The 27,011-nt window shown below is 41.3% G+C and overlaps 4 protein-coding genes across 8 annotated transcripts in view; 2 read left to right on the plus strand and 2 right to left on the minus strand.

The window, feature by feature from the left end:
- Window positions 1–7,964, minus strand: part of celf1 (cugbp, Elav-like family member 1) — a 23,704-nt gene extending 15,740 nt beyond the window's left edge. For 4 of the 5 annotated variants that reach the window (XM_062989897.1, XM_062989899.1, XM_062989900.1 and 1 more), the window contains exon 1: window positions 4,223–4,334. The gene's annotated coding sequence lies outside the window, so the exon portion shown is untranslated. Of the gene's footprint in view, window positions 1–4,222; window positions 4,335–7,922 lie in introns of those variants that run through there. The other variant, XM_062989898.1, reaches the window with a different exon arrangement.
- ptpmt1 (protein tyrosine phosphatase mitochondrial 1) lies at window positions 6,792–12,898 on the plus strand. Its single transcript, XM_062989902.1, has 4 exons — window positions 6,792–6,972; window positions 7,104–7,184; window positions 11,921–12,112; window positions 12,215–12,898. The coding sequence occupies exons 1-4, from the start codon at window positions 6,826–6,828 to the stop codon at window positions 12,350–12,352; spliced, it is 558 nt and encodes a 185-aa protein (XP_062845972.1). The 5' UTR covers window positions 6,792–6,825; the 3' UTR covers window positions 12,353–12,898.
- Window positions 12,899–14,353: 1,455 nt separating this feature from the next.
- ndufs3 (NADH:ubiquinone oxidoreductase core subunit S3) lies at window positions 14,354–18,166 on the plus strand. Its single transcript, XM_062989673.1, has 7 exons — window positions 14,354–14,419; window positions 15,505–15,567; window positions 15,661–15,758; window positions 16,263–16,412; window positions 16,553–16,678; window positions 16,769–16,888; window positions 17,874–18,166. Exons 1-7 carry the CDS (start codon window positions 14,365–14,367, stop codon window positions 18,033–18,035), a joined length of 774 nt encoding a protein of 257 aa, XP_062845743.1. The 5' UTR covers window positions 14,354–14,364; the 3' UTR covers window positions 18,036–18,166.
- A 2,887-nt stretch (window positions 18,167–21,053) lies between these two features.
- On the minus strand, window positions 21,054–25,229 carry c1qtnf4 (C1q and TNF related 4). The gene is made up of 2 exons (XM_062989824.1): window positions 25,070–25,229; window positions 21,054–22,628 (listed from the first exon to the last, which is right to left on the minus strand). Exon 2 carries the CDS (start codon window positions 22,621–22,623, stop codon window positions 21,520–21,522), a length of 1,104 nt encoding a protein of 367 aa, XP_062845894.1. The 5' UTR covers window positions 22,624–22,628; window positions 25,070–25,229; the 3' UTR covers window positions 21,054–21,519.
- Between the last annotated feature and the right edge of the window lie 1,782 nt (window positions 25,230–27,011).

The following is a 27,011-nucleotide window of genomic DNA, read 5'->3' on the forward strand; positions in this document are numbered from 1 at the left end:
TTCAAAATGCCACAACCAGACACACCCGGCAACTCTTGAATGACAATACAAACCCCTCAAGAGCAATAAAAAATAAAATAAAAATCCACAGAGCGCAGAATCCTAGACATAGACAAACAATGCCAAAATAAAAGCCGATCTAGTGTTCGTAAAAGAAAAATTTCATTAAACGCATTAACCTTTGACCGTACTTAGGCTAATAAGGTTTAATAAACAAAAATAACAATAAAAAAAAAACACCAGTACGTAGAGACAAACTCAAACATTGAGCAAAAAGATACTGCACTCAGAAACAAACAGTAACCACTAACTGGGCAGCAACTGCTAACTGGGCCGGGACATGATGACCCACTAAAAGCCACTTCCCAGCTTCCACAAAGAAAACTGCTGATGGACGGGGACTTTTTTGTGAGTTTTTCTCTTAGCCAAGCAGAACTAAGCGCAGCGTCAGGTAAACAGAGTGTCAGATTGATGCTGATAAATGTGACTGATCGGCAAAAATGAATAGAGACTGGTAACACACTGGTAATCCCTGTGCGCTTGTGCCCTTGGGACACAGTTGGGTTCCGGCATTGAACGTGTCATTCTGAGGCCAATGGGATCGGTCATTTGGGGTCATATGACTGGGACATGTAAGCCATTAGACATAGCAAGCGACGACGGAAAGCACTGGATAACTAAACAAGAGGGGATTTACTATGGCGTGTAAATAAACCGGGAATGTTTTGCAGATTGAACTTGACTGGTACGAGAGTAACCGAACACTGTAGCATCCGTCAATACAGAATGTCCATAAATGCTGTGTAACCTAAGATACTTGTATATCCTTGACACATGCACAACTTGGACCAAATGTGCCCCTACATGCCGCTGTGTATTTCTGAATGCCTTATAATGTACACATTGTTTATGGTCAGCTGTAAAACAATGATTTTGCATAAATATGCAGAAAGAATATAAGCCCATACTAAGAATTTTAGGTATAAACCAAGCAGCCACCATCAACACATGCAGGCTAAAAATGATAACTGGTAAGTTAAGTTACAACTACCTGCACAAGGGGTAAACATACTCAACATAAGGGGTCTATTTTACAAATATAACATTTTTCCCACTTTAAATGCTTGACTTTATTGCAAATTTTGTCCACGAGCACAAACATGGAGCCTGATGCATCTCTAAAGTGCAGAGCAGCGTGTGATTGTTAAATTTGGTTCCACCACCCACCATGCCTAATCATTAATACACATTTTTGAAACGACTTCTCAGAATTCTAGCACATTCTGAACATCTCCATGGCCTAAAGACCCAGACGATGAACCACATTTCAACCTTACATAGAGCAACAGTGTTCACATAAGGCCTGTTAAGTACACAAGTCAACCAATACAGACAGTTTGTAGTATTGCAATATAAGGTACAAGTTGCTATGAAGAATTACAATCCACCCACAGACAATCTAAAACAAGCAGGGCTACCATGTGTGTATATATAATGTCAAACGACTTTCCAATGTCCTTTTTACCGTCTCATCTGAAGTGTAATAGCCAAGTGTTAGCATATATAGGACTATCCCTTTCTGTAGTGTATACTGTAAGCAAAAAATGACTGAAGTAGAATGACAAAAGGTACAAAGCCGAGTTCCAAAATACGATATGCCTTCAGCACACTTGTGGAAAGGAGCACTGTTATTCTAACCTGAACTGGAACATTTGTATTGAATTATAAACATTAAGAAATTAGGAAATAATAAGCAACAAAACTATTACGCATTGAAATCACGGTTGACTGATCGTGATCGGTTATTGGTAAAAAAATAAAACTGGCATTACTACACACAATATGCAGATATCTTCGGGGAGGTATTAGAGCAACGAGTCCATTGTTCGTAGGATTAAATGCGTCAACATTAATTCTAAACAAAGGCTGCCAATATGGACAAATTGGGTTTTATTGTCCAACTAAAATTAGTTATTTTAAATACCCTGTTGCATATTGCCATCCTCTGCCATTTGCACCATTCCGTTCTGGCTGCAGGATGACCTCTTACTGTAACATGCACCCTCTTATACATGCACAGCAGTAGCAGACCACTTTTTCACTGGGCAGAGCTTTATAACACATGTTAAGTCACGCTAATAAGTGCCATTATAGCAGAATGATCTCAACTGTCCTTTTAACTAAACCACATCATGCTTCTATTGTCTTAACAAACACTTGACAAATCATTGTTCTCTCCAGTTACCCACTGCTCTTGCAACCCCCTCCACTGGACTGTGGGAGGAAACCAGAGCTCCCGGAGGAAACCCATGCAGACAGGGGGAGAACATGCAAACTCCACACAGAAAGAACCCAGACCGCTCCAGCTAGGGATCGAATCCAGGACCTTCTTCTGTTAGGCGACCGTTCTACCCACTTAGCCACTGATCATTTCTAAGCAACTAGTTAATAGTTATAAACCAGCTGTTAACTTATGGTAGTACGAAACGCATGTAAATCAAATAAACACAGCAAGTGGTGAATATAATGTAAAATGACTTATCAGGACATTGTTTGTTTATTAGGATTTTAACGTCATGTTTTTACACTTTGGTTACATTCATGACACTACACTACACTTTGGTAGTCACTCCTTACACAAGGTTCATCAGTTCACAAGGTTATATCGAACACAGTCTTGGACAATTTTGCATCTCCAATTCACCTTACATGCATGTCTTTGGACTGTGGGAGGAAACCAGAGCTCACGGAGGAAACCCATGCAGACACGGGGAGAACATGCAAACTCCACACAGAAAGGACCCGGACTGGGGAGCTGGGGATCGAATCCAGGACCTTCTTCTGTGAGGCGACCGTGCTACCCACTTAGCCACTGATCATTTCTAAGCAACTAGTTAATAGTTAGAGACCAGCTGTTAACTTATGGTAGTAAGACACTCATGTAAATCCAATAAACAAAGCAAGTGGTGGATATAATGTGAAATGATTTATCAGGACATAAACAATATATAAGGTAAAATTAGAGTTAACACTAAAATAAAGAATAATGACTGGAGAAACATTTGTTTGAAGAATTTTGTTTACGTGGAGGATTCATGTTCGGATAGTTCGTTATGACATTTTAAGACATTTTTACTTTCTAAAAATAAAGCATTAGTGACTTTTGAGTCTGACCCTAGTTATTTTAAGGACATATAGATTTTCATGGCCTCTTATATTTCAGGCACCCCCCTCCAGACTAAAGAAAGAGGCTTCTTATATGATCTTATTCATTAATAAACAAGAAATGATAAATAAACAAGCTTATAGGACAAGATCTCAGATAGGACTGATAGTATGGGTGAGGGGACATGTATGAGGTTTATGACTATTAATTAACATTGCAGATTAATTAGGTCTGTTTACCTTGTGAAAAAGTAACTGTTGTAGGGCAGCTGTAGCCCAGTGGTTAAGGTACTGGACTAGCAATCGAAAGGTCACTGGTTCAAGCCCCAACACTGCCAGTTTGCCACTGTTGGGCCCTTACGTAAGGCCCTTAACCCTCAATTGCTCAGACAATATACTGGTCACAGTACTTTGGATAAAAGCGTCTGCTGAATGCTTTAATTGAAACAACAGGCCTGCGAGATCACAAGATGCACACACGGGCCTTGTAGCAGATAAGACTTAGCTTTAAGGCTAACTGTTTAGCTGCTCGGTTTAACTATATTTTATATATATATATATATATATATATATATATATATATATATATATATATATATAATATGCATAATTATGAAGGGAAACGTGCCAGTGTAAAGTACAGTATTGGTGGTTTTGTTGTACCAACCAGTCAGTAATATAAGAGAGGTAGTACAGCTAGTACTGAAAGCTACAGTAGCTAACCCTATATCATTGTACGTTAACATAAACCAAATGCGTGTAGAATTACAGAATAGCTCGTTCCGTTACAAGCTAAAATAAACAATAAAGCTTTACTCAGTTCACCATAGTGTGAAATATGAATTTATTGTGTATTTTAAGCAGGCGGATAAACCCTGACAGTGACGCATGTGACTTCACGAGCTGCTGCATGGACACTATACAGTAACAAGTTAGCCTTAACCTGAGGAGTTAGCCTAGCTGCTAACCAAGCTGCTAACAAGCTAATTTGCAGCGGAGCGAGTCAGCGTTTTCTGAAAGCGGCTACATTTAACAAGAAATAAAAACACACACTCACCCGCGAAGCCCCTTTCAAATGGTTGGAATAATTATAATGAAGTGCTTAACACGAGGGTTTTTTGTTCTTAGCTGTTTTTGCTATACGCGGCTATACACGACAGCCCACTTTCTAACAGGGACGGTGTAAAATGGCGTCGTTCCTGCATTTACCATTAATACTGCGTAAGGGGAAGTGGGGTGGAGCCATTACTCAAATGCACTTCTAATATTAGCAATTTAACACAAAACAAATTTGTACACATTAATTTGCATTAATTTTGTACTCAATTTATTATTATTTATTCAAACCAAATAACATACTTTAATAAGTTTGAAATGTTAAATAAACAACCCCCCTCGTTTTGCCAATGGAATATTTGGTCACGTGGTGTTTTCTTTTCGCATCAGTAGGTTTCAGTGCTCCCAGAGGGAAGAACTGATAACATCTCAGTGACAAAACTGTTAAAACCACATTCTTGTTTCTACACTCACTGTCCACATAGAAGCACTTTGTAGTTCTACAATTACTGACTGTAGTCCACCTGTTTCTCTACATACATACATGGTCAGGACCACCACAGAGCAGGTATTATTTGGGTGGTGGATCATTCTCAGCACTGCACTGACACTGACATGGTGGTGGTGTGTTAATGTGTGTTGTGCTAGTATGAGTAGATCAGACACAGCAATGCTGCTGGAGTCTTTTAATACCGTGTCCACTCACTGTCCACTCTATTAGACACTCCTACCTAGTTGGTCCACCTTGTAGATGTAAAGTCAGAGACGATCGCTCATCTATTGCTGCTGTTTGAGTCGGTCATCTTTGAGATCTTCGTCAGTGGGCACAGGACGCTGCCTACGGGGCGCTGTTGGCTGGATATTTTTGGTTGGTGGACTATTCTCAGTCCAGCAGTGACAGTGAGGTGTATAAAAACACCATCATGTCAGTGTCAGTGCAGTGCTGAGAATGATCCACCACCTAAATAATACCTGCTCTGTAGTGGTCATGTGAGGGTCCTGACCATTAAAGAACAGCATAAAAGGGGGCTAACAAAGCATGTAGAGAAACAGATGGACTACAGTCAGTAATTGTAGAACTACAAAGTGCTCCTATATGGTAAGTGGAGCTGATAAAATGGACAGTGAGTGCAGAAACAACCAGGTGGTTTTAATGTTATGGTTGATTGGTGTATATTACAACAATATATATATATATAATAATATATATATATAATAATATATATATATAACACTTAACTTAATACCTTAAATAATTACCCTATTCATATGCTTCCAGTATAATTTCTATAGGAAATATTTATAGATATACATGAAAATATGAAAAAGCTTGTTGTGATCACTACAGGTCGGCCAGTATGGGCTAAAGCATGATAGTCTTCAGCTGTTCAGAGACAGATGAACAATATCATGATACAATGTTGATTTTCAAAAGAATTCTGCTATTTAACAACAACAACAAGGACCTGGCGCAAATCACATATTGCCCCTCCATCTGGTGATCAGCTGCCCAGATCCACTTATGTGGATGCATACTTGTTATTATTAATAATATGGACTTATGTCATTAATTATAGAGGGGCGGCACGGTAGCACTGTCGCCTCACAGCAAGAAGGTCCTTGACCCAGGTGGAGCGGTCCAGGTCCTTTCTGTGTGAGTTTGCATGTTCTCCCCGTGTCTGTGTGGGTTTTCTCCGGGAGCTCCGGTTTCCTCCCACAGTCCAAAGATTTGCAAGTGAGGTGAATTGGAGATACTAAATTGTCCTGGCAGTGGTGGGACTTGAACCAGCGACCTTTCCGTTACTAGTCCACTACCTTAACCACTAGGCTACAACTGCCTAAAAATGACACACTCACTCACCATATAGGAGCACTTTGTAGTTCTACAATTACTGACTGTAGTCCATCTGTTTCTCAACATACATTTTTTGCCTGCTTTCACCCTGTTCTTCAGTGGTCAGGACCCCCACAGGACCACCACAGAGCACGTATTATTTAGGTGGTGGATCATTCTCAGCACTGCAGTGACACTGACATGGTGGTGGTGTGTTAGTGTGTGTGTCCACTCACTGTCCACTCTATTAGACACGCCTACCTAGTTGGTCCACCTTGTAGATGTAAAGTCAGAGACGATCGCTCATGTATTGCTGCTGTTCGAGTCGGTCATCTTGTAGACCTTCATCAGTGGTCACAGGACGCTGCCCATGGGGTGCTGTTGGCTGGATATAATTGGTTGGTGGACTATTCTCAGTCCAGCAGCGTTGCTGTGTCTGATCCACTCATACCAGCACAACACACACTAACACACCACCACCATGTCAGTGTCAGTGCAGTGCTGAGAATGATCCACCACCTGTGCGGTCCTGTGGGGGTCCTGACTATTGAAGAACAGCATGAAAGGGGACTAACAAAGTATACAAAGAAACAAATGGACTACAGTCAGTAATTGTAGAACGACAACGTGCTCCTATATGGTCTTCCTAACAGCAGGGGGCGATCTGTATACAAGTCAGCAGTGTGAACGAAGAAGTGCTCACTTAACACCATGGATAGGAATGACAGGTATTCTGAAGAAGCATAGACAGTTTGGAATGAACAGCTACAATGTCTGGAGTGTTAGCGAGGACGTTGTTTTATCCCACACTGGTTTATAATGTGGTGATGGAGAAGATCTCGTCCAGAAGATGGTTCGATCGGGTGGATCAGACGGTCATACTGGGCGCCCTTCCATTCAAATCAATGACGGATGAGGTGCGAGTTTACTGTGTTATACTTTACTGTGGTTATATTTAAGGGTTCAGTCTATATTTTTAAATCTAAGGGGGTTTAATCTGTTCTAATGTGTCTAACTTATGTACCATGTTTCTTCTGTTTTACTGCAGCTGGTTCAAGCAGAAAATGTTCGAGGTGTGATAACCATGAATGAAGAATACGAGACTAACTATTTCTGTAACTCATCAGAAGTGAGTAACTCAAACACCTTTTACTACGTTTATGGGTGAATAATTTAGTTTGAATCATGTCAAGATAATGCTTACATGCTTTAGAGCAAAGACTTAATGATGGCTACAATTGAGCTTATATAGAATTTTAATATTTCATATTTATTTGTGAAGTGGCATAGCAAAATGTCATTATGTGTTGGTAATAGGCCAGTGATAGCTCAGTGGTTAAGGTACTGGACTAGTAAACAGAAGGTTGCCGGTTCAAGCCCCGCCACCACCAAGTTGCCACTGTTGGGTCCCTGAGCAAGGCCCTTAACCCTCAGTTGCTCATTGTAAGTCGCTTTGGATAAAAGCGTCTGCTAAATGCTGAAAATGTAAAATGTAAATGTAATGACGTGTTGCGGTAATGACTATTTTTACTTTTTTTAAGAAAAAAACTAGATAGGCCATGGATTTGCTAAAGCAAGTCAACAGCTAGTACAAGATGCACTTTAAATACATATAAATAATGTGTGATTTTTTCTTTTTTTGGTAAAGTACTGCCATACTGATGTAAATGGTAATGACGCTGAATAAATATACTCTGATCAGGAGGAATACATTTACATTTTCATTTACATTTTCATTTACATTTTCAGCATTTAGCAGACGCTCTTATCCAGAGCGACTTACAGAAGTGCTTCCATAGTGAACATTTCATTCCTTAAGTTTAGATAGACAACACATGATCAGAGAATACATGATCAAATTACTCACATTTCCAGACATTAAAATGTCAATCTTCTCTCATGGCTGACATGTGCTTCCTTGTGAGTCTTTGTTTCCATGGTTACAACATTTACATTTTCAGCAGACGCTTTTATCCAAAGCGACTTACACAATGAGCTGAACACGATGAGCAATTGAGGGTTAAGGGCCTTGCTCAGGGACAGTTGCAACTTGGTGGTGGCGGGGCTTGAACCGGCAACCTTCTGTTTACTAGTCCAGTACCTTAACCACTGAGCTATCACTGCCCTAAACATAAAACACAACATAAAAAAGTGTTACCTTTAAATGATTCCCTACAGAAACCATAAACTGTTGCGGTAATGACGATAATGCTGGGGACAGTAATATATTGCTCAAAAATATGCATAGGTTCAAGATTCAAGATTCAAAGCTTTATTGTCATATGTACAGTAGGAAACGTGTTTCCCTGTACAATGAAATTCTTATTTTGCTGTCCACACATGATGTAACAAAGTACAAAGATAATAATAAAATAAAATCAAATTAAGAAATAAAAGTTAGATATAGTAAAAAAAACCACGCTGAGTATAAGTTATGTACATTGTGCAAGAAAAGAGCAGATATATTGCAATCAGACAATATAGTTACATGTGCAAAATGTAAAGACAGTAGTGTAAACATACATGTGCAGCTGTATGTAGACCTGTAAACAGTCATATGTGGTATAGTGCAAGTATTGTGAGCAAGTGTGATAGTGTCTATGAATAATCAGCTCAGCTGTTTAAGAGTCTGATAGCTGTGGGAAAGAAAGAGATCTTTAGTCTTGTTGTCCTGCATTTCACACTTCTGTATCTCCGGCCTGAGGGTAGAAGTGTGAATAGTCCATGTTGGGGGTGGGTGGGGTCTTTGATGATGGACGCAGCTCTCCTGTGGACTCTGTGATGGTAGATGCTCTGGAGAGAGGGTTGTACCGTCCTGGTGATTTTCGTAGCAGTCTTTATCACTCTATTATTTATTACTCTATAATTAGGTTGTACAAATATGAAAAAAAAAAACATTTTGTTTCTTTTTAAGTTATTATAAAACTCATATTGTGATTTTTATAATGAATTGATCACTTTTTAGCATTTTATTAGAGCAGAGAAGTTTTAAAGTCTGGGTTGGGGACAAGGCCAAAGTAGCAAAATTTAAGTAAAGTTTAAATCATCATAAAAAATGTAAATCATAATTATTTTGGTATGTAATTTTTTTAGTGATGCAATGAATGATCTTTTTAATACCTAAAATATTTGTTTTGTAATAAAGTATTTTTAACACAAATTTATAACTTAGGGATGTAAAAGTTCCCCCAATTGAAGAATCACCCTTATAATACATAACATAAGTGAATCTCACAGAGCCTTGAATATACAACCCCGAGTTGGGACGGTAAAGCATTTACCATTACCTCTGTAATGCTGCTATTCCTTTTCACCACACTTAAAAGACGTTTTGGCACTGATGATACCAAATGATTTAGTGTTTCGGCTTTTATTTTGTCCTGTTCTTCCTGCGAACACGTCTTAAGATGTGCTGGCTCGTCGTTTCAAAATTCTTCACACATTTTCCTTTGGGGAGAGGTCAGGACTGCAGGCGGGCCAGTCCAGTACCCGTACCCTCTTCTTCCGCAGCCACGCCTTGTTGAAAAATGCCTGGACGTCCCTGGATAAGACGACGTCTTGGACTTTTCTGAATTAATGCCGCCATCACAGACGTGTAAATGACCTTTTCCAAGGGCACTGACACACCCCCATACCATGACAGACCCTGGCTTTTGGACTTGTCACTGATAACAGTGTTTGGACCTGGGATGCTGTTTCATTTGACCACAATACACGTTTCCACTGTGTGACGGTCCATCCTAGATGCCTCCGAGCCCGGAGAAGTCGACGCCGCTTCTGGAGTTTTTAAACACCTCACTGTCACTGCTGGACTGAGAATAGTCCACCAACCAAAAACATCCAGCCAACAGCACCCCGTGGGCAGCGTCCTGTGACCTCTGATGAAGGTCTCGAAGATGACCGACTCAAACAGCAGCAATAGATGAGAGATCGTCTCTGACTTTACATCTACAAGGTGGACCAACTAGGTAGGAGTGTTTAATAGAGTGGACAATGAGTGGACATCCCCATACCATGACAGACCCTGGCATTTGGACTTGTTCCTGATAACAGTCTGGATGGTCCTTTCCGTCTTTGGACCTGGGATGCTGATTCATCTGACCACAATACATGTTTCCACTGTGTGATGGTCCATCCCAGATGCCTCCGAGCCCAGAGAAGTCGACACCGCTTCTGGACATGGTTAACATGAGGCTTCTTTTTTGCACGGTAAAGTTTTAAGTGGTATTTATGCATGTAACTCTGTATTGTAGTGCTTGACAAAGGTTTGCCAAAGTAATCCCTCACCCATGTGGTCATATCAGCTATTGTTGAGAAGCGGTTCTTGATGCAACGCCGTCTGAGGGATCAAAGATCACGGGCGTTCACTAGCGCCCTTGGCCTTTATGCTGTTGAAATTGTAAAATTAGCATTTTCCAATCCTGTCCCAACTTTTTTCTGATTTGGGGTTGTAAGGCCGTAGCCTAGTGGTTAGGGTACTGGACTAGTAATCAGAAGATCACTGGTTCAAGGCCTACCAAGTCGCTTTGGATAAAAGCGTCTGCTAAATGCCGACAATGTAAATGTAAAATTCATTCCATAGCTGGACCAAGGCTGCCACCTAGGGCCCTAATCACCAGATAAGGTTCTGTATGTAATCCAACTCTTTTAGGAACAACAGGATTTGTCACAAGATCTGTATGGTGTCCCAAGATAAGGCATCATCCATCAAAGACATCATGCTTTGATCAGTGTTACTTGTAGAGTCTTTCACATCACACTAAGAACAGTTAAAGATAGTGTCCTATCAGACCAGATGAAGAACTTTTAATCTCTCTGTACAGAGATTGGAAATTCAATCATACAGCCATGGTCAGTAGGGGCCCAATTTGCAAAACATAAATAAGCTAAAATAAATCACAGTGTTGCAAAAACTAATTACTTAAGACATTGTTGGTGTCTTAAGCTGTAACTGGCAACCAAAGCTTTCAAAGTGCTAATGTGATGAGTACTGGTGCCTGAATACCTTTTGTCTTTTTAATTAGTGTCTTTAAACATTTAAATCTTTACATGAATGTATCTTTGTGTACACGAAGATTATTTACCCCCAACAGTTGCTGTGGCTCAGTGGGTAGCACTGTCGCCTCACAGCAAGAAGGTCCTGGATCCCGTTCACATCCCACCTCCTTGTTTCTACACTCACTGTCCATTTTATCAGCTCCTCTTACCATATAGAAGCACTTTGTAGTTCTACAATTACTGACTGTAGTCCATTTGTCTCTCTGCATGCTTTGTTAGCCCCCTTTCATGCTGATCTTCAATGGTCAGGACCACTCCAGAGTAGGTACTATTTAGGTGGTGGATCATTCTCAGCATGTTCTGCTGGTATGAGTGGACCTCACTGTCACTGCTGGAGTCCACCAACCGAAAACATCCAGCCAGCAGCGCCCTGTGGGCAGCGTCCTGTGACCACTGATGAAGGTCTAGAAGATGACCGACTCAAACAGCAGCAATAGATGAGCGATCGTCTCTGACTTTACATCTACAAGGTGGACCAACTAGGTAGGAGTGTCTAACAGAGTGGACAGTGAGTGGACACGGTATTTAAAAACTCCAGCAGCGCTGCTGTGTCTGATGTCAGTGTCACTGCAGTGCTGAGAATGATCCACCACCTAAATAATACCTGCTCTGTAGTGGTCATGTGGGGGTCCTGACCATTAAAGAACAGGGTGAAAGCAGGCTAAAAAAGTATGTAGAGAAACAGATGGACTACAGTTAGTAATTGTAGAACTACAAAGTGCTCCTATATGGTAAGTGGGGCTGATAAAATGGACAGTTTTTAATGTTATGGCTGATTGGTGTATGTGCCTGTTTTTTTTTTTATAGGAGTGGCAATCACATGGTGTAGAGCAGGTCAGACTCAGTACAGTGGATCTGACTGGAATTCCCAGTTTGGAACACATCCATCAAGGAGTCGAGTTTGCTCTGAAACACCGGGATCAAGGAACCAGTGTCTATATCCACTGTAAAGCAGGGCGCTCTCGCAGTGCCACCGTGGCGGCTGCGTACCTCATCAGGGTGAGTACTGTATAAAGTTAAATGCTAAAACTACTCAAGAACTCTACAGTGTGTAAGTATGCAGTATGTAATGTGTATGTTGTACTGTATATCTTCGTGTAGATCCACTGCTGGACTCCAGACGAGGCCTGTAACATGCTGTCGACCGTCCGGCCCCACGTTCTGATCCGCTCTGCTCAGCGTGACATGCTACACACATATTACCAACAAGTGTGTGGATCTGACACGGGCTCTGTGTAATAAAAACAGCACAGAATAGAAAGAAGTCAGTGTGCATGTTCAAACTGGTTTATGCAAGCTGGTCAGTGAACATCGGATGCTGGTTAACTTATTTCAGCTGTTAAAATGTGATAAAATGCTGATCATTATGCTATGTCTTTTTACTAGGGTAATCCAGATACTGTATTTTCTTACAAAGCATCAAGATTTTAAATATTTTCATTAAATATAGTGTTAATACAGGAGCAAAGATGAACAACAATACGTACATAAATATATTTAAGCTCTGTTATTACTCCAATTATCCAATTGCATTACGCTTCCTTTCTACTGATGCTGATCCCCACTCCTGTTCGAGGAGAGCGAGACTGACACACATGTTGACTGCATTTTTTTCACCCGCACGATGCGAGAGAGCCACACCCTGATCAACACATTACTCCTCGACTCTGTGCATCAGTTATGAGGTCCCTCCGTGTATGAACAACAGCCAATCGTTTGTGTAGACGCCCACTTTTGATTCATTGTTTGAAATGTCAGCTGTGGTGTCCTAGCGTGTTTTACCACTGCGCCACCTGAGTGGCTTTTTTTTTTTTTAGTTTTTTTTAATCATCATGGTACATCCTGGATGCCATGGATCTTATCGAGGTTCACATGGCTGCCCAGAACTATCAGTTTTTTTTTGTTGTTTTGGTTGTTTTAAACCTGTTAATTGTTTCCATATTAACAGAATGGATTATTTTCAGTTGTGTGGCTGTATTTCATAGCCATTTTTGATGCTTGAAGGTAAACACGCGTCTGTTGACTGTTATTTTCATTGCATATTATACTTATATTACATTTCCCACTGTTAATGGATTGTTAAGGTAATTTGGTCTCTGTGTCACCTCATGGATATGCTTTAGGTGAACCTAAAGTGAAAATGAAGTCATGACATGCCTTAAATTTTCACTGTAGGTACAGCTGAAGTGGCTATATTTGTCTTCTATATTTTTAGAAAAATATTCCTCGGGTGCTAATAATTCTGGAACTGACTGTATCCATATTGTCCAGCTTTTGTTAACAGGTACTGTATATAAGAGTCTTAGGGGTGTCTTAGGGACAGTGGTAGCCTAGTGGGTAGAGCTTTTTGGTAGAGCTATCAACTAAAAGGTTGAGAGTTTGAATCCCAGCTCTGCCATGCTGCCACTGTTGAGCCCCTGTGCAAGGCCCTTAATCCTGTCTGCTCCAGGGGTGCCGTACCATGGCAGACCCTGCGCTCTGACCCAATAATTTTGTTGTACTATACACCTGTATATGTATATTTAACAAATAAAAGTGTTCTATTCTATCACTTGTCTACCACCTTGTCCATATTGTGTGTATATAAGTAAGTAAGAGAAATGGAAGACGGTGGCCTGGTCTGATGAATCACGTTTTCTTTTACATCACGTGGCTGTAACGCTGGGTGCGTGTGTCACTTACCTGGGGAACACATGGCACCAGGATGAACTGTGGGAAAAAGGAAACGTTCTGCTGGGAAACCTTGGGCCCTGCCATCCATTTGACACGTACCACCTACCTAAGCATTCTTGCAGATCTGACGGCTGTGGCCTCTTTCAGCAGGATGATGCGCCCTGCTACAAAGCAAAAACAGTTCAGGAATGGTTTGAGAAGCACAACAACGAGTTTGAGGCGTTGACTTGGCCTCCAAATTCCTCAGATCTCAATCCAATCGAGCATCTGGGGGATGTGCTGGACAAACAAGTCTGATCCATGGATGCCCCACCTCACAGCTTACCTCAGGAGTTATAGTCTGCTGCTGACATCTTGGTGCCAGATACCACAGCACACCTTCAGGGGTCTAAGGGAGTCCATGCCTCGACGGGTCAGGGCTGCTTATTCGGTGTAACTATGTGTGTATAATCACTATGTAGTGTAGATTATGGCGTATGCTGTAATTCATAGTTTTGTCCTGTGATGGCGCTATTAACGCTTCTCCAATACAAACACCATGAATGAGCAAAGAAGAAGCTTGTGTCGTTGGAGTCAAGATGGCTGCCTCGTTGATGAGGTTTATCCGCGGGGGTTTAAGTAGAAGCGTAAACGGTAAGTGCAAAATAAATATAATTCCAACTCCAGGCGAATATTAGTTACTTTACTGTATCATTTCGAACTGTGTTGTATTTCCTCCCTGCTTTTTAAACGCTGTCTTGTCAATGAGTATGACCTTTCTCTAGGCTTCAACCTAGCCGCAAGTGTCTGGCTGAATACCAAATAAAGCTGTGTGCACTACAGTTGTAATAGATTATACACCCTATGTAGTGCACTCCGCCATCTCAGTGTAAGCTCTTTGGGATGTGCACGCAGCACTAAATAAACATAAAAAATAATAATATATGATTAAATTATAGAAAACATTTTCCTAAATCACATGATGTTTAAACTTTAATATGTTGTTTAGATAATGTAGTGTTACTAGGAAAAATTACAGGACTATCTGTTAGATAAGACAGTGTTTTTAACGTGTTAACGGTATTCCGCACAGTGCCCTGTCCCATTTCCACTGCACACTTTTATTTGTGGACATTGTAACTTAGTCCTATTTCTTTACAAATCAGCATTAACCCTCTGTCTCCTGCTATTACTGATTTAACATGCTGGATATTGAACCAGATTTAACATAAATGTGCTTACTTGCAGTTTCAGCATTTTTAAAAGATTATTTTATTGTTAACTTTTTTTTTAAAGGAAAAATTTTTTTGGTAATCCAGTGGTTTGAGGTTTTTTTGAGACCCTTGTTGTTCATTTCTAAGTATTAAATTATCTGAAAAACTGAAAAAATTATAGTCTGAAAAACTAGAAAAAAATTAAGTTAATTAATTTTTTAAAAAACATATACATTAAATCCTGATGTATCAAATATGATACAAAACAAAACTCATTTATGCAAACTCTTATTTAATTTCTTGTTTTGTATTTCACAGAAGGTCAAATAAACACTTCAGTTTCAAAGAATTAGAATTTTTGGGCAATGTTTGGGTGGTTCAGGCTTTAAAGTGTTAACCTTGCAGTGTACTCAAGACACAACTGGTAGTTCTAGAGCCGATCCAAATGGGGTATTAGGAAAGACAAACCATGCATTTATTATAAATATAACAATCGTCTCAGCTAAATGATTTTTTCTTTAATAGTTGTTAACCGGAATGCTGCACTAATCCAGACAAGGACTGAAGCGACAACAGCCGAGACAAGACGTGAGTTAAACATCATTTATTAATGGAAAAATATTCTTTTATATTAATCTAACAAACCCCTTCTCAATATATATGTATATATTGTCTTTATAGCTACTGTTAAGCCAAAGGATGCCGTTTCTCATAACCAGCTGGCCCAGTTTGGGCAATACATAGCTGAGATTCTTCCCAAGTATGTGCAACAAGTTCAGGTAATTATAAACTGGCTTTGTCCCAGTGTCCCAGCATGCATGTACCATATTATACACATGAACATTGTGGCTATACAGTAAATGACAATATGCCATGTGTTGCTCTGTTGCCCCATACTGACCAGATAATGTTTAGTAGTGCTATGCTTTCTTATATGAGTGTATCAGGTGGATCATCCACCGCTGCAGGGACATGTGATGGGTATGATGAAGAGGGTCGTACCTATCACATGACCCCTCTGACACTTGTGCAGTAGCCAACTGCTTCTGTCCGAGATGGGTTCAGAGAGAGAACAGTATCATGCACTGCTCCATTATTCTCGATTATTTACACTACCATGTACATCAGATGTCAGTGTTGTTACAGTACAGAGAGCAGTCCACTATACAAAAAACATCTGGTCAGTAGAGGTCCTACATGGGTCCTACAAAGTTCATCTGCATGACAGTTATAGCTGATGCATGTACCCAAATCACATGACAATGACAATACTGTATTTTCAGGTTACATGCTACAATGAATTGGAAGTTATGATCCATCCAGAGGCAGTCATACCCGTGCTGACCTTCCTTCGGGATCACACCAACGCTCAGTTCCGCAACCTGACCGACCTCACTACGGTCGATGTTCCTTCTCGGGAAAACCGCTTTGAGGTAGGAACACTTTACTCCCCAAGGCCAGTGATCAGGCCAGTTTTTGATTGCGCATATGGATATTCATCACGTATCATGATTCTCTTTCTGTCACATGATGTGTGCATTTTGCAGTATAGTAAACTAGATTGATTTTCCAGCTTGTGTACAATCTGCTGTCACTGCGCTTCAACTCTCGCATCAGAGTTAAAACATACACCGATGAGCTGACCCCCGTCGACTCTGCCGTCCCTGTGTTTCAAGCAGCCAACTGGTATGAGAGAGAAGTATGTCATATTTTCTCTGTTCAGCTCTCGGATATTCTTAATAAATGTATATAACACATAGATAAAATGATATGTTGAATTTTTCACCAGGTGTGGGACATGTATGGAGTTTTCTTTGCCAATCACCCGGATCTAAGGCGCATCCTGACAGATTATGGGTTTGAAGGCCATCCATTCAGAAAAGACTTTCCTCTTTCTGGATATGTAGAGGTAAACACATTTACTTAGCATCCCTTATGCCAGGTTCACACTACACGACTTTTTAAGACGTCAGATCGCTGTACAGTTCACACTACACAACTGGGAGTCTTTTAAATCGTTGTGGGTTTCACACTACACGACTGATCGCCGATAGGGGGTCACACACTACACGATCTACCATCCGTCTGGTCTCCCAAACTACATTTTGTCACGAAAACACACACGAGAAGTGACGAGGGGTTTAATGATACCAGGTCCAAAAATGTTGAGTTGCTTGTGCGCTGATGTGCAGCGTAAAAACAAGTAGGAACTAGAGAGGTAGAAAATGTAAGTGTGATTGCAGTGCAGCGGGTGAGCAGATGTGCGTATGCCCATGCTGTATCCAAGTCGGGGTGTCATCAGTGGTCTGTAACGATGTGGAGTTGGAACGGCGTTGATGACTCAAACTTTCAAAAAAATGAATAGAAGTGAATGGGGCCAAAAAACGGTGAGCAGGTGGGTGAGGGTGTGTATCCACATGCTGTATCCAAGTCGGGGTGTCATTAATGGGCTTTAATGGGCATTAATGGGATCGTCTGTTCTGTGGTGAGTTGGAGGTCAATAAATATTTGTTTGCAATGCAGTGTGGGTATTGTGGTTTGGCGTGGACCATAAGGTCACAAATACGTACTGTAAAGCTTGTGTGTGTGCTGATGTATTCTGATAGAAACGATATTATGCCCCTGTCCCATGTTTTTACACTCCTCCCCCAGGGTTTCCTCAACCCCGCATCCTGTGTTCTCATTGGCTGTAGTTCGACATAGCACTCGCTGCCAGGATTTTCGGCGACTGGTCGAGATATTTAACATGCTAGATATTTTTCTTGAGTCTGCGAGCGACATAGAACACACAGCGATCGAGAGCCGAGTTTCGATCCCCAAGCGAACGCCGAGTAGGCATTAATGCTTACATAATTGATGTGTCTTATTTAATAAGCTCTGTCCTTCTTTTTCAGGTACGCTACGATGATGAGCTGAAGCGGGTTGTAGCAGAGCCTGTGGAACTGGCGCAGGAGTTCAGAAAGTTCGACCTGAACAGTCCATGGGAGGCATTTCCAGCGCACAGGGAGCCCAAAGATGCGCCCAAACTAGAAGCGGGAGACAAACCTGCAAATTAACATTTTAAATGTTCTGCTTTGATGGATGAGAATACCTGACACACCCTGATACTATTATTTATGTAAATATGAGACCATCTGTTGACGTATACACCTTCAAACTTCTGAATAAAGCGTTAATCCAGAACTAACTGGTGTTTGGGTTTCTGTTACACTGTTTACAGCTTTAAAACTGTTGTTATTTCACTGTAACTGTCAATGTATAGGTGCCTCTTAATTATTGAGTCATTAGAACCACCTATTGCTAACCTTTTAGGTACAAAGACACGGGTGACAAGCGTGACACCGTTCTACGATACAAGCCACAAGGGACACTTGGATAGACACATCGATATGGCTGGCTTGGTCTAATTTGCAAGCTGGTGAGCGTCGTGGTTGGTCCAGCCATCGGGAAGACAAGAGTGCACCCTGGGCAGAGAGTCAATCCATTGCAAGGCAGCACACACACACACTCCATTAACTATAGGTGCAAATTAAGGAAGCCAATCCATCACATATATTGTTTTGGGAGGACAAAAACAGCTTCACAGCTTTAATTCTGTAAGAACTGCTTCTTTCTGATCAGGGTCCTGGGCCCATCCTGAAAATACTGATTGCAAGGCAGGGACATGATGTATACAGAGTTCCAATCCATTGTATGGCATAGCATACCTTAATAAAAGCAGTTTTTTTTGGCATTTTTGGAAGATGGAAAGAAACCAGAGCACCTGAAGGAAACTCAACTGGACACCAGAGGTTAGGATCAAAGCCTAGCCACTAAAGCCCGTCAAATTTCGGCACACCACGTCATTTTATGTGGCTTACGAGACGTGTGATTGTCTTAAATTACACTGTAAAATCATACATAAACCGCATCTTACAATGCATGCCGATTTTGTGACCCACAAAGTGACCGCATCCAACCACTAGATGGCAGTGTTTCCATCAGTGTTTAACTGAGGCAATTTTCCAACAAGTGATGTTCAGAAATATTTACAAATGATCCCAAAATGTACTAGAAGAGAAAATTGAAGCAAAGCAGAAGGAAGGTAATGTAATGAAAGATGGATAAAAAAGTGACTACAAGTTTGTGCTTCAAGAAGAAAAGCCGATGCGTCTCTTGTGTTATGAGGCCGTGTCTGTGGTAAAGTAGTACAATATGAATGTATCTATACATTATAAATATACAGTATTAATTTGGCAGAATTTAGCCTTCAAGAAAAACAACAAATTGTCCAAGACTTAAAGGCAGACTGCAATCACAGCAGGATACATTACAATCGGCGCTTTGAGGGCCACCATGATGCTGATGTTGCCCTCGGTGAAAATGAGTTTGACACCCCTGCACTAGAGGCTTTGGACCTGTGTAGAGTTTGACACCCGATAAGGTCACAAATACTGTAAAGCTTGTGTGTCTGCTGATGTATTCTGATAGAAACTATATTATGCCCCTGTCCCATGTTTTTACACTCCTCCCCCGGGTTTTCCCTCACCCCGTATCCTGCGTTCTCATTGGCTGTAGTTCGACATATCACTCGCTGCCATTCGCAACCTGCTCGCAACACCTTTCACACTACATTTTTGAATCGCCGACAGGTCCAGATATTTAACATGCTAGATATTTTTCTTGAGTCTGCAAGCGACATAGCACACACAGCGTGTTTCCTGATCTGCTCTGCTGCTGCGCTTCCTTCTAAAAACAATAGTGTTCAAGTTCCAAAAAAATACAAGACACCACGGGGACGTTTACATTCAGTTTATTTTGTGCACTGGTGTTGGTCACATAAGCATTGATGAGGTTCTTCATGAGGTTTAGCTCAGTTTACAGAAACAGAAAAGTTTCAATACAAGACTCTTTTACACAGCTAATATTTTTAGTTTATTTGTTATGATTATATACGTATTGCAGTGCAAATCACTAAGACACCAATTCACAATAAAGTGAATGAAATGATGTTTTATATGGAGCTGTGTGTGTAATTTTATCATCTTATTAATGTCATGCACATGCAAAGCAAATGTTTATAAAATATAGTTATATTTAAATAGTGATCCCAACTGTAAGTTTCACTATGTGGTCAAAAGTATGTGGACACCCCTCCTAATGACTGAATTTAGCTCTTTCTGCCACACGTTTCTTCTCCTAACAGGTGTGGGCAGTTTGGGGAAATCTCTTTCAGCACGATTATGTCCCTGAGCACCCAGCAAACACTTTAAATACATGGTTTGACTGGTTACGTACAAAGAAGTTCCAGTGGGCAACATTTGGAACGGAGGGGGTAAGAGATTCAATATGAATGCCAATGGTTTGGGAATAGGATGTCCGACAAGCTCATGATGGGGTGCCCCAATACTTTTGTCCATGTAGTGTACACCGATCAGCCATAACGTTAACCATATAGGAGCACTTTGTAGTTCTACAATTACTGACTGTAGTCCGTCTGTTTTTCTGCATGCTTTGTTAGCCCCCTTTCACGCTGTTCCCCACAGACCCGGTATTATTTAGGTGGTGGATCATTCTCAGCACTGCAGTGACACTGACATGGTGGTGGTGTGTTAGTGTGTGTTGTGCTGGTATGAGTGGATCAGACACAGCCATGTCCACTCACTGTCCACTCTATTAGACACTCCTACCTAGTTGGTCCACCTTGTAGATGTAAAGTCAGAGACGATCGCTCATATATTGTTACGTTTGAGTTGGTCAGTGGTCACAGGACGCTGCCCACGGGGCGCTGTTGGCTGGATATTTTTGGTTGGTGGACTATTCTCAGTCCAGCAGTGACAGTGAGGTGTTTAAAAACTCATACCAGCACAACCCATAACACACCACCACCATGTCAGTGTCACTGCAGTGCTCTGAATGATTCACCACCCAAATTATACCTTCTCTGTAGTGGTCCTGACCATTGAAGAACAGCATGAAAGGAGGCTTACAAAGCATGCAGAGAAACAGATGGACTACAGTCAGTAATTGTAGAACTACAAAGTGCTTCTATATGGTAAGTGGAGCTGATAAAATGGACAGTAAGTGTGGTTTTAATGTTATGGTTGATAAGAACATACACATGCAAATCGAACACTCCAAGCAATACGTTGCATGCAATCAACCAACTTTTGCACATATATTCATATTTTCTGGTGCTCTTTTATGCCATATAGTGCTCACTGAAATCCTGGGTTCTGCACTTACTGTTTTAGTCTGTTTTGTACTAAACTACGGATACTAGTTCTGGTAATACTAGTTCTAATTGGTAACATCTCGAAATTTTCGGCACGCTGAAAGAATAGAAAATCAGAACCTTTGGACACTTTCTCTTATAGGAGACCTGTGACTATGTTTTGGCCCTAAATGTATTTTGTGCTCATAGGTCAGAATAGGACCAAAGATCACAGGCTCAGGTCTCCCTGCATAAGTTCACAAGAGCTGACAAAAAGGAAGGATGTTTTTTTTTTTGGTTGTGGCCTCGCAGAAAATTAACTCAGCCCTGATTGGATTAGTCTTGGTTTAGTCATTCTTCTGCTCCTTAGCCGAGTTGTTTTGAGGAAGTTCTGGATACACCAAGAATCCAGTAAAGGTGATGTACTTGGCATGATTGCTGTACGCCCCAAAACCATCTCTTTGGTGACTGTAGAGCCAGATCGTGTCTCCTTTCTGTAGCGACAGCATCAAGCTCTGACTTTGCAAGGCCTTCTCCGTGTCGCTGTCGTCATATATCATGGCCTGCACCTCTAGATGGTTTTTCATCAGCTTCACCGAAAGGGTCTTGTGTGGTAGCTTACCGGCGTTGAATGAGAAGTAGTAAGCACCTGGTACCCGACACAGGAATAAGCCCGAGGTCAAGTTGAAGTCGTTTCCAATGTTGACGAGTTCACTGTCAAATGTCATTGGCTTGTGCTCTGGGTAACCTTTGTCTATACCTAAAATGCTCTCTGTGCGACCTACTGAAAAAGCACACCTCTGGTCCTCCTCCTCCTCAGCATCTCTCCTGTTATCTTTCTCTAGCTTTTCATCACTGACACTCCTCTCTGTGCTTACCTCCAGTGGAGTGTTGTTGCTTAATATCGTCGCCTGATTTTCCTTAATCGGCTCATTGTGTACCTCTTGAAAGGTGTAGATATCCGGGTAGATCAGGTATCCACTGAACGTAGTGTAGTGCCCAGTGTTGCTGTAGATGGCGTAGCGTGGGTCGCCGTGAAGCCGCAGCCAGACCGTGTCACCAAAGTCCAGCTGCAGCATGGTGCTTTGGCTCTGGACTTTCCGCTCATTGCTCTCGTTCTCGTCATAGATTATCGCCTGCACCTCATTCCGGTTTTTCATTAGCATGACAGACAGGTCTTTGTGTGGAAACTTCCCCACGGTAAAAGAAAAGTAATAGGCTCCGGGGATGCGGCAGCGAAACAAGCCCGTTTTCGGTTCAAAGTCGGCGCCTATGTTGACGTAGATCTTGTCAAATGTGACGACCATCTTTGGTCCACCCTCCATGCTGGTGGTGCGGGCAACCGAAAATGCAGAGCGCAGCTCTACCGCATTAGACATGCGTGCAAAAGCCCTTACAGCCGTTACGTAATATAAAATGCACCAGAGCAATGATCTGCCTCCTGGTAGCATTGTTTCTGTGGAGAGAGGGAAAGCATAGGTCATTAATGAATAGGCACATAATCTGTAACAGCTTGAGTAACATCTGGGGCAGCTGTGGTTTCCACTGCAAGGAAACAGCTGCTGTTACTTATTGTTAAAACAGCAATGTTTGTTTGTTTATTAGGATTTTAACATCATGTTTTACTCTTTGGTTACATCCATGACAGGAACGATAGTTACTCTTACACAAGGTTCATCAGTTCACAAGGTTATATGAAACACAGTCATGGACAATTTAATATCTCCAATTTATCTCACTTGCATGTCTTTGGACTGTGGGAGGAAACCGGAGCACCCGTAGGAAACCCATGCGGACACAGGGAGAACATGCAAACTCCACACAGAAAGGACCTGGACTGCCCCACTTGTCCATATGCCAGCTTGTTTGGTCAGAGTGCAGGGTCAGTAATCGTAAGACACCCCTGGAACAAAGAGGGTTAAGGGCCTTGCTCAAGGGCCCAACAGTGGCTGCATGGCAGAGCCGGGATTCAAACTCTATACCGTTCAGTTGATAGCTCAAAGCCCTACCCACTAGGCTACCACTGCCCCACTAAAATTAGAGTGTGTTGGATGGGTTGGTGTCCTGTCCAGGAGTGTGCTACTGCATTGCTCCGAGTGATTCCAGGGGAGCTGGATTCACCGTGATCCTGACCAGGATAAGCATCAAGAAGGATTGTTCTTACTGAACTTAACACAAGCACTTACAAAACCTTTTAATTAGGTGTTTCTCATATTTATTATTGATATTTAATTCGATAGTAAATCAATTGAACTTCAATTTGCATATACAACATAGAAACACAATGCTGGAAAAAGCTTATTATTTATTACTCTAGTTGTCTTAAAGCTTTAACAGCAAACAATGGCTTTGCAACAAAAGTATTTACATTATTAATAATTTTTGTTCATATGTTTAAAGTCATAAAGATAATTAAAAGTGCAGATACACACTATCCACTGGCTACTTTTTATAAGCTACCCTTACCACATATGGCCAAATGGATACAAACATCTTATCATAAGTTAGTTGGACATGCCATTAAAACATTTGTAAGGTCAGGGATTGATGTTGGACGCGAATGCTTCTTCCCATAGTGCATCCTGATGCCATGTGTTCCCCAGGTAAGCGACACACACTCCCGGCCATCCACGTGATGTAAAAGAAAACGTGATTCATCAGACCAGGTCACCTTCTTCCATTGCTCTGTGGTCCAGTTCCGATGCTCACGTGCCCATTGTTGGTGCTTTCGTCTGTGGACAGGGGTCAGCACGGGCACCCTGACTGGTCTGCGGCTATGCAGCCCCATACACAACAAACTGTGATTGTGTGATGCACTGTGTATTCGGACACCTTTCTATCAGAACCAGAATTAACTTCTTCAGGAATCTCATGGATCAGACCACACGGGCCAGCCTTCGCTACCTACGTGCATCAATGAGCCTTGGCCGCCCATGACCCTGTCGCCGGTTTACCACTGTTCAGTGTTGTTTTTTGGACCACTTTTGAGAGATACTGAGCACTGCAGTTTGGGAACATGCTCTGACCCGCTTAAATCCTTACGTTTGGCCATTTTTCCTGCTCCTAAGACATCAACTTTGAGGATAAAATGTTCACTTGCTGCCTAATACAGTATATCCCACCTACTAACAGGTGCCTGATGAAGAGATAATCAGTGTTATTCACTTGTTATAGCTAGTCGGTGTACATACAGTGAAAAGGGGGCTTAAAGGGTAAACGATTACTGACTGTATCTCATCTGTTTATCCCTGTAATCTGGGAAAATGGACGACTCTGAGCATGTAAATTTGAACCACTCATTAAAAAGTTGCTCAGGTTAAGATATTTGCGGTAATTGTTAATTTATGATAGTTATTACATCAAACCTGAGAGAATACATTAATTTTATTAATTAGTGTAAACAATATAGCAGATATAATAGCACTTATAAAGAGAAATGTATCATGTTTTTCGGTTGAACAAAATTAGCTTCGTTTCTGTGAGAGCTTCGAGTCTCTCTGACGGTCTTAGCCTGAGCGCGTGCACGCATATTTACGCTCACGCGCGCGCGCACACACCTGTGAGATATATTGAGCATATTGACATTTGATTGACTCTTAATCGATTTCTTTGTGTGTATCACCGAGCTTTGTTAATATTGATCTAATGCTCTGTGTGTGTGTGATTAAACCCTCTTTTGTGCAAAGCCAAATTCTGATTCTGTTATTAAAAACACATAAAAAAAGAAATTAGCTATAAAATAGTGATAAGACAGCAAATTAACAGATCTGATACACACACATGCACGCGCGCGCGCACACACACACACACAATACTGATGCACAGAATGATGCTATGCAAACAGCACATCAGACATAAATGCTACACAAGCAAATACCCCCCCCATGCTGACTTTACCTTTCTCTTGTTAAATAATGTGTATGAAGTTCCTTCAGTAGTCTTATTGAAGCAGTGTTATGCCTGTCTGTCTGTCTGTCCTTCTTTCTTTTCTTTTTTTTTTACCTCTCCTCTGCTTGCTTTCACCGTGTGTGTGTATCTGTTCTCAACCTGCTGCTGATCTCTGCCAAACTGTGGGTGTAGCACACACTCAAACACACACACATAAGCACCGAGACTCATACATTCATTGGAGGATCTAAGAGAAATCGGGGGGCAACAAGGGGGGCTCTGGATAGGACGAACGAAAGAAATGACCGTGTAGGGTGACACCAGGGAGTGTTTATGTGAGCACTGAGCAGAGTCACATAAAAAGGACGTTCAGATGATTTACCTTTTACAGATCAGATATTTCAGAAATCACATACTAGATTACCTCAGTCATTTACAACCCAAAATCAGAAAAAGTTGGGACAGTATGGAAAATTGCAGACAGTCTGAACCCGAGATGTTTCATGTTTTGTCTGCTCGACTTCATTTCATTTGTTAATGTACCTCCATTCCAGCATTTCAGGTCTGCAACACATTTCAAAAAAAGTTGGAATCGGGCAATTTAAGGCTACAAAATGAGGTGAAAAAACTAAATAATGATGTGATTCTAAACAGGTCATTGTAATCATGGTTTGGTACAAAAGCAGCATCTTTGATGAGCAAAGAAAGTGCATAATATCATTCAACGATTCAAGGAATCTCGAGGAATTGCAGTGCATAAAGGCCAAGGACACAAGCTTAAGCTGAACGCCTGTGATTTCGATCCTTCAGACGGCACTGCATCAAGAACCGCCACTCAACAATAGCTGATATGACCACAAACCTTTGTCAAGCACTACAATACAGAGTTACATGCACAAATGCCACTTAAAACTTTACTGTGCAAAAAAGAAGCCTTATGTTAACCATGTCCAGAAGCGGCGTCGACTTCACTGGGCTCGGGGGCATCTAGGATGGACCATCAACATGGATCAAAATGGACGCTGTGTGCTTCGGACCAAAGACGAAAGCCAGGGTCTATCATGGTATGGGGCTGTGTCAGCACAGAAACGATCGCTCTGTCTGACGAGGGAGGTGAAAGTGGCCAAGCAGCCTAGACATTGGTGGTGGAGATGCACTTGTCAGTGTGCTCTCAGTGCCGGTCACAAGCCCTGATAAACATAAGCAAGGTTGTGTCAGGAAGGGCATCTGCCTTAAAGGTATGGAGTTGAATAATCCGCTGTGGTGACCCCTTAATAAAGGAAAACAAAACCTTTTACATTTGTAAAGAAATGACTCAAAATTTATCATTATCTCCAAAAGATAAAAAAACTACAATAAAGAACAAATTATTTAATAAGATGACAGGAATAACACCATTCTGTTCTCATCCAACCTCACATCCTGTTCATTCTGCTTCACAAAATATGCCATTCATGATGTTAATGTGTCCGCCGTGACCCTTTTTTTAATAATTTCGATCTCCAGTGACATATGTGATTGCAAATGCTAGGGATTTGTATGACCTTCATCTGTCTGCCTGTCAGCCTTCAATTTGGCCAGATCCAGTAAGACATTAGAACATAATCTGTTGAATTTGTGTCGCACGGAATATTTTAAGCTATAGCCTAGGTTCAGCAAGAGTGTGAAATTGGATTAATTTTTCTGCTTATGCTCCAGGTAAGTCTGGAGGTCTTTTCTGGAGGTGCTTTAATCTTACTTCACCTTCTGGGAGAAATCTTCTTCTGAGGCAGGTGTTTAATGGTGATAGTACACTATATGCAATCCACAGACATATACAATACTGACAGTTTTTTAAAGCTACAGCATTTAATATAGTCAGCATTTTAAAAATATGTGTATTACTTATCGGTAAGGTAGAGTTGAGCTAGCAAATGATGTGGGTTTTTTATATTTATTTATTAATTCATTT

Source organism: Trichomycterus rosablanca, chromosome 27 (assembly GCF_030014385.1).
Source record: "Trichomycterus rosablanca isolate fTriRos1 chromosome 27, fTriRos1.hap1, whole genome shotgun sequence".
In the NCBI taxonomy this organism is placed as follows: domain Eukaryota; kingdom Metazoa; phylum Chordata; class Actinopteri; order Siluriformes; family Trichomycteridae; genus Trichomycterus; species Trichomycterus rosablanca.